General features: G+C 46.1%; 2 protein-coding genes across 2 annotated transcripts in view; one reads left to right on the forward strand and one right to left on the reverse strand.

Annotated features, from left to right (window-relative positions):
- Positions 1-12,183, forward strand: part of LOC310699000 (DGAT1/2-independent enzyme synthesizing storage lipids-like) — a 48,503-nt gene that overhangs the window by 6,823 nt on the left and 29,497 nt on the right. The gene's annotated exons all lie outside the window — the stretch shown is intronic.
- The window catches only part of LOC310699002 (DGAT1/2-independent enzyme synthesizing storage lipids-like), a 9,464-nt gene continuing 4,306 nt past the window's right edge, over positions 7,026-12,183 (reverse strand). Inside the window, exons 4-7 of the mRNA XM_083520594.1 lie at positions 11,657-11,847; positions 11,192-11,252; positions 7,790-7,929; positions 7,026-7,223 (exon numbers count right to left, since the gene is read on the reverse strand). Of these exons, the coding sequence (XP_083376720.1) occupies positions 7,119-7,223; positions 7,790-7,929; positions 11,192-11,252; positions 11,657-11,847 (497 nt within the window). The 3' untranslated portion in view covers positions 7,026-7,118. The remainder of the gene's footprint in view (positions 7,224-7,789; positions 7,930-11,191; positions 11,253-11,656; positions 11,848-12,183) is intronic.

Here is a 12,183-nt window from a genome sequence, read left to right on the forward strand (position 1 = left end):
ATATTGGCTTCCTGTACATTTCTGAGCACAATTCAAAATGTTGGTGTTGGTGTTGACCTTTAAAGCCCTAAACGGCCTCAGTCCGATATACCTGAAGAAGCATCTCCACCCCCATCGTTCTGCCCGGACACTGAGGTCTAGCGCCGAGGGCCTTCTGGTGGTTCCCTCACTGCAAGAATTGATGTTACAAGGAACCAGGCAAGCTGCCATCGTAGTTGGGAGTGGCTCCCGCCCTTTGGAACACCCTCTCATCAGATGTCAAATAGATAAAAGCTACACAACTTTCTGAAGACATCTGAATGCAAACCTGTATCAGGAAGCTTTTAATCGATGATGTGTTGCTGTGTTTTTATTATGTTCTCAGCCGCCCAGAGTTGCTGGAGCAACCAGGCTTACACTTACACTTACACACCCCGACACACACCGACACATACACACACATACACACATCCAAATTTAACTTTTTAACCACATGTTCAATCTTGTGTCTTTCACTTATTATTATTATTTCACTTATTATTATTATTTCACTTATTATTAAGTCCATTTACATTCATCTTGTTCTTTATTTGTCTCTTGTCTCTTTGTCTCTTGTCTTAACCTCTGTTGGTTCCTCTTCCTGTTCTGCTTCCAAACAAAATGCCCTTTCTCCTGCTAATTCTTTCCCATATTTTCTCCAGAATTAGTCTGCTTCAGTGGGATCCCGCCACCTTTGTTTTCTTCCTTTATGTGTAAAAGATTGTGCATCAGGCTATAGCCAACAATAAGGGATTTTGTTATATTTCAGTGTATCTGTCAAATATTTGTTATTTACTCTGGTAGTGAATCTGTATTACTCTGTCCTGAATTCTCTGAATTAAAAAACAACAAACAGTCACTCAGCAATTTGTTTGCTTGTTTTTGCTTTAGCCTATCTAGATTTCACATGAAAATTTTTGTCCACCGCCACGCTAACCGTTTCTTCTTCCAATTCAATCAGGTTAGTAAGTTATTTTATTATTTTTTCACTTAATTCCACATCACATCTTCTGAAATACCTCTCAGACAAAGAATCAGATCTTTTTGATTTGATTCCAAAATGGTCATCTTATCTAGAGCCTCTTTATGAATTTCACCACTTCAGTATCTTCCTTCATCCTCTCTTCTGTCAGGAACGTGGCCCCCCAGAGCCCAGGGGAAGAGTTAGACTCAGAAATTGAACTAAGTGAACAAAGCACAGACTCTGCAGTTGAGAGTTGGCTGACAGAATTGAGAAAGGGCAGTTTGACCCCCCCCCTTCCCGGGGAAGACTCTATTAGCTTTCAGCCTACTCTTTGCTTTCAGCCTACTCAGATTAAAGAGCTTTCCATCTGTTAGATATATAATTTCTACTCTGGTGGAGAATTTCCCTTCGACAAAATGTAGGATCATGGCATTAAATAGAATGAATAGAGTTGGGGCGATAACACAACCCTGTTTAACACCTGAACACACTGTGAATGGTTCACTTTGAGAGCCATTGTTATCTGTGATTGTTGCTGTCATATGACACGCCCGGGGATTCCCTAATCTCGCGGGGGCAAAGGCCAGCCCCTTCGTGGGATGTGGGAGGGATTTCTGCCCGCAACCCCATCTCCTCCCAGGTCGGAAATGGCTCTGTCATATTATCATGGAGGAACCGAATGATGTTATCTGGGCAACTAATTTTCAGAAGGATAGTCCAAAGGGAAATACGATTTACAGTGTCGAAGGCCTTAGTCACGTCAATAAACACCATATACAGGTAAGTATCCCATCAGATCCGCTCGCTTTGTTGTTTTTCATTTGGTTAATAGCTGTACACAACTCTCCCCGATTTGGAGATACTGCAAGCTCATCTCTAATTTGTTTTTGCGGAATTTGTGGGAGGACTTCAGCAGCTACAGAGAGTTGTGGTTAAGGAGATGTTGGTAATGTTCTTTCCATCACAGTGCAATAGCTTTTTTATCTTTTAGAAGTGTGGTACTGTCTGTTGAGCATAGGGGGCATGCCATGATTTATTGGCCCAGAGATGGTCTTTGTGGCTTTAATGAAACTCTGTGCATCATGAGTGTTGGCTAAGTGCTGGATCTCTCGAGCATTTTTTTATCCACCAGGTGTTCATGGGCTGCAACAATGGATGTTTTTATTTTGGTCCAGTGTTCCTCAATGTTATCAGGGAACTCCGAAAGTAGATGGACCTTAAGAGTAGTTTGGAAGCATGAGCATATCAAAGGTGTAAAACACAACAAAGATAAATACAAAATTTCATTATTTGCGGATGACATCCTTTTATTTATTACAAAACCAGAAGAAACAATTCCAAAAATTATGGAGAAAATAAAAACCTTTGGCAGAATATCGGGATATTCTATAAATTGGACAAAATCAGAGATTTTACCAGTTGGGCCAAGGGCTACATAGTATAGAAACCATCAAGTTCGGAAGTGCAGAGACTTTATTAAATACTTGGGTATAATGATTTCATTGGATATAGACCAAATTGTAAAATTAAATTTGAATCAAATTATTAATGAGATTTCTTTTGATATTGAAAGGTGGAGACCTCTAAACCTTTCCCTTTGGGAAAAGGATAATGCCCTCAAAATGAATGTTGTTTCAAAGCTTTTATATATTCTTTGAGGATTACCAATATATATTCCCAAATTTTACTTCCCAAAAACAAATCAACTATTTAGATCATGCCTATGGGATACAAAGCCACCAAAAATATCACTACATAAAATGCAACTTCCAACTAAGGAAGGTGGCTTTGTTCTCCCAACTCTGGAACTATATCACCTGGCCTACCTGCTGAGTAAACTCGGCTCCAATTTTATGAAACATCCTATTATCCTGGAGACTATTAAAGCACCTATAAAAATTTGGATGAATATAAATAAAAATAATAAGTCTGACCCCTTTCAGCATGAGAAATTAACAATATGGGCCAACCCAAAAATAAAAATTGGAAATCAAGTACAGTATTTTTTGCTCCAAGGACGCAACCCCCCCCCCAAAAAAAAGTAAGGGGAAATGTCTGTGTGTCTTAGGGAGCGAAGCCAGCAAGAGCCGCTGCTGCTGACATGCTCTGTGCAGCTCTCCTTTTAAAGCAAGAGCTGCGTAGAGCGTGTGTGTGGCTCTGGCTGGCTTTACAGCGAGGCGGGAGGAGGGATGGATGGGGCTGCTGTCCGGCTCATTGTAAGGCCATCAAGAACCGCTGCTGCTGAGCTGGGGAGGAGGGAGGGAAGGGGATTCCATCCGTCCCTCCCTCCTCCCGGGCTCCCTTTGAAGCAGGAAAGTGGGAGGGGAGCAGCTTACACTCGTGTAAGCAGCTCCTCTCCCACTTTCCTGCTTCAAAGCGTAGGGAATCCACTGCAGTTGTGAGCAGAGGATCCATGGCTCCCCTTCCTTCCCTCCTCCTTTGAAGCAGGGTGTGGGGGTGCAGTGGGGAAAGAGGGCAGGAAATAGATGCCGGGCACTCTTTGACCACTGGAAACCACACTTTGACCACTGGAAAGTCCACCTTAGCCTCCCCAGATTTCCACTGAGACGGCCAGGCTAATCTCAATGGCCATAAGAGCCGGAAACATGCATGGGCTGCTTATTTAAAGATGAAAACATGCACACACATGAAAGAAATCCATCCAGGTTCCTGGACACAACCCACGCTTGATATTCACACAGGTTACATGGATGGCATTGGCAACTGGAGGAGCAGCATGGTTAAAGAGCAAGTCCTGGTTTCAAGCTTAAGATCAGCTCTTTCGTGGTGGCCTCAAACAATCCTTTGGCTGCAACGGGATCCCTCCCTCCCTTAATTCAGGATGCTACAGTCTACAGATGCTGTGGCTACCTACCCTTTCCCCTGAGCTGTAAAAGCAACTTCAAGAGGGCTTCAGGCCTGGAGAAGATGGGGACTGAACGTGTGTGTTCTGCATGCAAAGCCACTGAGGTTACAGCTGTTCCCTTTAAAAACAAACTAAGATTGTAGTCCTCGTGGTTCTGAGGAAAGGGCTAATTTAAACAGGAACAGAGGGACCTTCCCTGTACCACGTCAGGACTCCTGAGCCCATTTAGCTCAGTTTTGTCTTCACTGATGGGCAGAGGCTCACCAGGGTTTCAGGAGACACACCCTCAGCCCTACCCGGAGAATCTTTCTAGGACTGAACTTGGGATGGGATCTTCTCCATGCTCTCCCCATTGAGCTATAATGGCTCCCTCCCTTCTCCCCTCTCCTCCTCTGCAGGAGGCTTATCTCGGCATGTCATTATAATGTATATATGTCAAGGGCTTTCAGATGCATATAAAGTCAGGCTCAGCATTATTAACTGGACTTAGATAAGCCATGATTCCCCTTCCTTCCTTCCTCTGAGGCGCGCTTTAAAGCAGCAAAGCGGACAGGAGCCGCCTGCTTTGCTGCTTTCAATAGTTTAGTACAACATTTGATTCAGAATATTTTTTTTCGTGTTGTCCTCCTCTAAAAACTCGGTGCGCCTTATGGTCTGGTGCACCTTATGGAGCGAAAAATACGGTAATAATTTGGCAAAATTGGATGAAAAAAGGTATTTTGACATTGAATCAATTAATTGATGAAAATTACAAATTTGTGGAACATAAGACTTTGCAAGTAAAGTATGCATTAACCAGTGAAAAACAATGGCAATACATCCAATCGAAACATATGTTGGAAAGGGAGTTTGGCCCTGAGGCTATAGCAGCATCGGAAACACCCTTACTGCTACAAGATTTAATTTCTGCAACAAAAACAAAGAATTCTACACTTGCACTATATAAAACCCTGATATCAAGCTGAGAGTAAAAATTATCTTTAATGTCTTCATCGACATCCCGTGTTGGTGCATAAGCACTTAGAATGGTAACCTGTTGGTTTTTGGTGAGTTTTATTCAAAGAGTTGAAAGTCGTTCATTAATGCCGGTAGGGACTTTTGACAAGAGCTTCAAAAGATCGTTTTTGATAGAGCCACTTCCGAGCTTGAGAAGAGGGGGGGGGGGTTTGCAGGCCACCCCCTCCCACACACGAGGGGGCTGGTTTTATCCCCCGCGGAAAGAGGGAATCCCCGGGCGTGTCCGTGATCCTGCCCGCCAATCGGCGGGCAGGGGAGGTGTGGCCTAGCCCATTTAAGGTGAGGTACGCCTGGGGACCGCCCACTTTGCCCCGTTCCAGCTATGGACTCCGTTTGGTCGCCGCAAGGGGCCTCCTAGGAATTTTTCCAACCTGGCGCACTTCCAGCCTTTTGGTTTTTTTGCCTACCTCGTAGCAAACGTCACAACTTCTTCGGTATTGGCGGTTAGGCATTGGCAGGGGTTAATTGTTATGCAAATGAAGGGGGAAGGAAGTGCCATCACCTTCCCCCAATGAAAAGGGTAGTCCAGTAGAGGACTCCGGGGGGCGTTGCCCTGTCTGAAACCTAGGGAGGTGAGGGCCTCCGGCACGCCCCCGAGCGGTGACACCCATGGGATCCTAGTTGGCGTACTTCAACAGAACTCCCATGGCTGGTGGATAACCCTTCCCGGTCCCCATGCCGGGTAGTCAATAGGAGCCAATGCCTAAGGCCAATACCTTCCAATTCCTGTAATCAATAAAGTTGTGGCCTTTTTATGCCCATTAACCTTAAATAATCTGTCCAGTGTCTTCATTTCACTTGGGGGGAGGGGACTCGCCATGCAACAAAGCCTACTCCATGTATTCCATGTTCTTGTCGAGCAAGTGAGTGTTTTAGTATCGTCATTATGCTGTCCAAGTCCTGAGACTCAATGAGCATGCACAAGAGCTTCTGCAGAAAGATTTGTGTTGTGATTCAAGGACCCGATCCCCGCTTAGGTAATGAAGACACGTGGAGACAGTATATTAGGTTAAGGGTAAGAAAAGGCCACAACTTTATTGATTACAGCATGTGAGAAGGTATTGGCTTAGGCATTGGACCACAGCAAATTTGACTCCACCCACTCGGAGAGGGGTGAGTCTGATGAGGGGTTAACCACCAGTAGGGGGAGCCTGTTGATGCAAATACAACTATAAGCTCTCCCCTGATGTCACCGAGGGTCATGCCATGGTCCCCCGCCACACAGGGCATCGGACAGGATCCACAACCGCTGGATTCCTTTAACGGAATACTCATAAGCGAAGGGGTAGGCAATGGCCACAGCTTGCCCTTCCATACACCAACAACACATTCCAATGCCTAACTGCCACCCGAGCCCAAGAGGCTCGCCGGATTGGTGAGGAGGCTGGGAGAACAGTGCTGTCGGCAGTGCTGGAGTGACCCGCAGCCACCTGAGATCTCACTCTAACTAAAGCAAAACAACAGCCAGGAACCCTCCAGATGCCCCACAAAAATTACTAAGGCGAAATAAGAGTACAAATGCAGGTAAAATCACTGGACCCCTTCCTCCAAACCTCACAACTCCAGAATCGGAACAGGAGCTTCCGACTTTGTAACTCTTCCACGTGCTTGGCTCAAACAAGACGACGATGAGCAGGAACACTTGACTCGTGGAAAATCTGAAGCTCAATGGTGGGGAGAGCTGGCGCAGCCGCATTTGAGCGGCTAAACCATGCCCCTGCGGTGGCCCCTGATTGGGTGCCCAACTGGGAGGCGTGGCGCACCAGCGATGATGAGAGTGCAGGGGGCAGAATGCCCCCTGCATGACACGGGAATCGTCTCCCGCTTGCAATCCCTCCCTTCTGGAAGGAGGAGAGGCTTTACAGGGCTCAGATCTTGGAACAGCCTTTTACAAACATAAAAGAAGTGTCACTGTTTTGATACAGAAGATTTGTAGACATTACTCTTTCAGATATAGCATTATTTCGAGGTTCAATTAAACACTCACCTTCCCATTACACTCTTTGATTCTGTTGCTACCAGTGTAAGACTCCAAATGGGGGATTCTGGGAGTTTTGCAGGATAGGACAAGAAGGCACTTAGGCCCTTCAGCATGTACACCAAGGGCTGAGCTAATGAGCTAATGACCCTTCACAATAATTAATATACAATCCAGCACAATTCTGTGTATCTTAACTTAGCTTTAATTACATAATAATTGAAGTTTTCTATTACAGATGCATGATCATAAACATCACAACTGCTTTATATGGACTAGTCAGCTTTGTAATGCTTATCAAATCGTTCTGAAATAGCTCTTAATATATTTCCTGGCCTTTTTTGGTGTTTATCCCGAAGATTTTCAATTGCAGTCTTTGTCTGTTGAAAGAAGAACAAAGGAATATTGTATTATATCAATATATTGCAAAATGGATATTCACAGTTATTCATATCTGTGAGGAAATGCTAAAGGGATCAGAACCATTAGAATAAAGAATCCCATTTTTTTCAGTTACAATTTTTTTTTACCAAGAGCACTGTATGAGAATGACAGAGATACAACCACGCATAAGTGCCTTGGGCTGCTTAGTACGTATCAGTTTTCCTGCATGTGAGGAAAACTGCAGAAATGCTATTGAGTTATATTTCACTATGCTCAGTGCTATTTTTCAAGAAAAAGAGGTGCCTGAACTCACTATGAACACCTCTCTCGTTCTCTTAGAATGGCAATGGCTGACAGGGCTAGTGAGAAAAAGCAGTCACCTCCTGGTTCCTTGCCTGAAAACAGCACAGCAGGGCATGGGTAAAAATAGCAGAGTAGAATGGAGTCTATATCTCTGGTCATATTGAATGAGCAAGTCAGTAGGCAGAAACCATTTTAAAAAAGAGAAACCAACACGGAGGGAAATCCTGCTTTTTTACTTCCAGGTGTAGAGTTAACTTACTTTTTCAGCCAGCTCTGCAGCTGTTATATTTGGATCATATGGGATGGGTTCTCCAATATATGTCCTCAGTTTCACTGGAAATCCTCCATATACGGGAAGGTAGAAAAGTCGTGTTTTCTCATATAACCATCTTGTCAGCCCTATGTATGAAAGGGAAAAGTGTCTGTAAGAAAGCGATCCCATATCAAATTTGAAATTAGTTGGCATTCTGAGTTTTTAGCAATTCCAGTCAATCCATCCCAGAGAGGAAGAGTTAAATAGTATGAGTCCTTTGGAAAAGAAAAAGCAGCGTATTCTGCCAGCTCTTCTCTGCTCTTTAAAAATCAAGGTCATAAGTTGTAAAATAGACTGCAGAATATGGTATTTTTCCTGCTCAGTTCCCCTCCATGTTGGGGTTCCTACCACTTTTATAGAGTATAGCTATCTTTTAAATCTAAGAAAAAACTTAGCAAGGTGTAATGGTTCTAGGGGTTGCTTGTGTGTAAACCAATGCCACCCTTGGCTGGTTGCCTGAGTGAACCCATTCTGTCTGGACAGCCACACACCCGTGACTGTCTCAATCGCTGGCAGAATCCGTTAGTGGGCGTTTCTTGAACTTCTTCCAGCAAAGAAGTTCTTTGACGCTTAGTCTCCGCCTAGCCTCCCTGCGCGGAAGCGTTCTGCGCAGGGAGGGTGTGGGCATCGGAGGACCCGAGCTCTCCCCACTGGTTCCCGGCGAAGAGTCTTGGAGCCACCTCGCCGATTCCCCCATCTGCCCCCCTTCTCCACTGGTGTTACGCTGATTTCCTTCCCCAGAAGATGTGCTGCTTCTCTCCCTCCCGGGACACTCTCCGGAACCCCTCTGGAGCCCTCCCTCTCCCTCTGGCTCCGATGGCAGTTCCCTGACATCCACCTCCTCCCCAGGACCCCCTCCACCCCGGCGCGATTTTCCGATACAACCTCATCTCTTTCCTCGGCCGACGATGTGGGGAATCCCCTGAAGGAGCTGTCACCATCCTCTGAGGATTCAAAACCAGCCTCCCACCCGCTCCAATCTCTCCCTGCAGAGTGGGCCTCCCAGTCTGATTCTTCTCCCTCTGACACCCCACCTCCCTCCTCTTCGGAGGCAGGAAAACCCACAAAGTCCCCTTCGTCATCTGTGGTTCCAAATTCTTCCTCCCAGAATCTCGCTAGTGGTTTTGGCTTATCCGGGAACAGACTGTGGAATTCTTCCACCAGATACCCGTCATTGATAGACTCAGCAGGAACCCACGTGTTTTCTGACCTGGGTTCTCCCTCCCAAGCTACCAAGTACTCCACCTGCCGACCTCGCCACCTTCAGTCGAGGATTTCCGTGGCTTTGTTGCGGTGTTCCCTCTCCTCTACCCTCGGGTGGGTGGTGATTCCTCCCTCCCGCCCTGGAAACTCTCGCCCTTCCCTGTACGGTGTGAGTAGTGACCTATGGAACACCGGGTGTATCTTCATGCTGTCTGGCAACTTGAGTTTGAACGCCACTGGGTTCGCCTGCTGTGCTACCTCAAAAGGCCCCAGCCGCCTCGGCTGCAACTTCTTGCACCCTCCCTTTAGGGATAACCCTTGGGTTGACAACCACACCCAGTCTCCTACCCGTATGGCCTCCCCCTCCCTACGGTGCTTGTCCACCTGCCTTTTGTAAACTTCCTTGGCCCGCTCCAAGTTCATCTTGAGTTGTTGGTGCAAGGCCTCCATTTCTTCTACAAACTGCTCGGCCGTGGGTACACTCCATGCTTCCTCCCCCCTTCCCGGGAAGGCCCTGGGGTGACACCCATAATTGGCCATGAACGGGCTCATTCCCGTGGACACGTGTTCCGCGTTATTGTACGCAAATTCAGCCAAAGCTAATTTCTCTACCCAATCGTTCTGTCTCTCGCTGACGTAGCAGCGTAGGTATTGTTGGAGTATATTGTGTGCTCTCTCTGCTTGCCCGTTGGTTTCGGGGTGTCTGGCCGTCGAGAAGCTCACCTCGACCTGTAGCAAGCTCCAGAACCTGGAAGTAAATTGTTTCCCGCGGTCCGAGATTACCCTCGAAGGAGCCCCGTGCAGTCTGAAAATGTGATCCACAAACAACCGGGCTGTCTCCTCTGCCGTCACCGCATGCAAGCAAGCTATGAAATGGCACATTTTTGTCAGTAGATCGACTACTACCATGACTGCTGTCTTCCCCCTTGACTTGGGCAAATCCGTCATAAAATCAATGGATACAACCTCCCAGGGCCTTCCCGGCGTAGGTAAGGGTTCCAGTAAACCTGCGGGGGCAGCCCTCTCTGCCTTCTGGCATCGGTCGCACCCCCGTACATATTCCTGTACGTCTTCCCTCACCTTTGGCCACCAGAACTGCCTGGTGACGAGCAGCACGGTCTTGTGCTGTCCAAAGTGCCCAGCTGTTGGGTTGTCATGGAGCTGTTTAAGTACCTTCCCCCTCAAGGTCTCCCCCGGTACATACAGTGTCTCAACAAGTCTCCATTGTTGAAACGCCGCGTAGATTGCAAGCAGTTCGCGGTCATACACTGTGTAGTTTTGCACTGACTTCCTCAGCTTCCTTGAGAAAAAGTCACACGGCCTCCAGTCCTGCTTAGCCCCGGACTGCAAAAGGACTGCTCCCACAGCTCGGTCGGACGCGTCCGTCACCAGTCTCATGGGCTTCTCCAGATCCACGTGCAGGAGCTGCTCTTCCGAAGTGAACGCCTTCTTCAGCCTTTCAAAGGATTGCTGGACACTTTCTGTCCACGCAAACATCTTTTTGCTACTGAGACAATCTGTTATGGGTGCTGTCAAGTGAGCGAAGTTCTTTATGAACTTCCTGTAGAAGTTGCTGAAGCCTAAGAACCTTTGCACATCCTTCTGGGTTTTGGGGGTTTTCCATTCCAGCACTGCCTTCACCTTGCCTGGGTCCATAGCTAGGCCCTTGTCTGACAACTTGTACCCCAGAAACTCGACCTCCCTGGCGTGAAATTGGCATTTTTCCAGCTTGACCCACAACTGATGCTTCTGCAGTCTCTGTAGCACTTCCCTGACGTCTCTGACGTGTTGCTTCTCATTGTCCGAGTAGATTAAGATGTGATCCAAAAAGGCTACGCAATTCTTGTACAGCAGGGCCCCCAACACGTGGTGCATGAATGCTTGAAAACAGGCGGAGCCCGATTGTAATCCAAATGGCATGACTAAGTACTCAAAGGCCCCCAGGGGGATGAACATGGTCGTTTTCCATTCGTCCCCCTCCCTTACCCTAATTAAATTGTATGCCCCCCTGAGGTCCAGCTTGGTAAAAATCTTCCCCTGCCTCACCCGGGTTAAAATGTCATCAATCCTTGGCATTCTGTTTCTTAAAAAATGTATATTATTATAAAATCTTTATTGCCTGAAAGCAGATTTCTTGATACTCACTTGACTTTCCAATGTTCCTGTATGCTTCACAAGCATTTTGTGTAAATATAGGGGTGATGGGCTAAAAGAATAAAATCAAAAATCAAAATCAAAAGGTAGCTGAGAACTGGAGAATTACTTCACCCCACCCGCTCCACCTTTATTTTGGTTAAGGACTAGGAATAATGCTCCGCATCTGTTATTGCAATGACAAGCCTGATGTAATTGACTTCAAATTGCACATGCTGTGCAATTTGAATTGAAGAGGGAAAAAGCTATTTTTCTTTTTAAATGTAATTGATTATAATAGCTTTAAAACAAAAAACAAAAAAAAAAACAGTGGTGGGAAATACAGATATCATTTGACCCCCAAACAGGGGATTTGCCATCCTCAACTACTTAGGATGCTAGATCAAGGATATCAACACATTACGTCTTATCTAGGATAATTGTGAAGGCAATGCAAATTGCACAAAGATCACTCACCACTTTTGCCTCCAAAGCTATCCGAGCGAAACCTGTGCGGTTACCCCACATTATGTTGTAGTCAGTACTGAAGTTTCCTTCTCTACTTCCGCCAGGAGCAATGCCCAGTGAATGGCCTTTCTTCAAAATTTCCACACATTCAGCTTTATTGAAATCTTTCAACCCGGCCGCATCTAAAGCCGTCTTCCACCCTGACAAAATAAGACCCAAATAGAAGAAGAGTGTGGAAACAATACAAGTGTCATTGTTCCAATTATGGATCACAAGCATAGCTCTCTGCCAATCCATTTCAAGTAGGATTTCATGGAGGGGGACTTTCTGCTAATTTCTCTTTTGCTCAGATGTTCAAACAGTAGGCTTTTTTTGGAAAGCACATTGAGTGGGGTTGAGTGCTGAGGTGGTCACCTTTTTGGAAATGGGTTCCTCAAGTCAAGTTTGTAGTACATTCAAGTGTGCATTATGTTAAAAATACAGTCCATAGTGCTTGCTGCACCACCCAAAACTTCAATCCCTTTAGGCTGCAGAGC

This window comes from Podarcis liolepis, assembly GCF_965112155.1.
Source record: "Podarcis liolepis genome assembly, contig: HAP1_SCAFFOLD_74, whole genome shotgun sequence".
Lineage (NCBI taxonomy): Eukaryota > Metazoa > Chordata > Lepidosauria > Squamata > Lacertidae > Podarcis > Podarcis liolepis.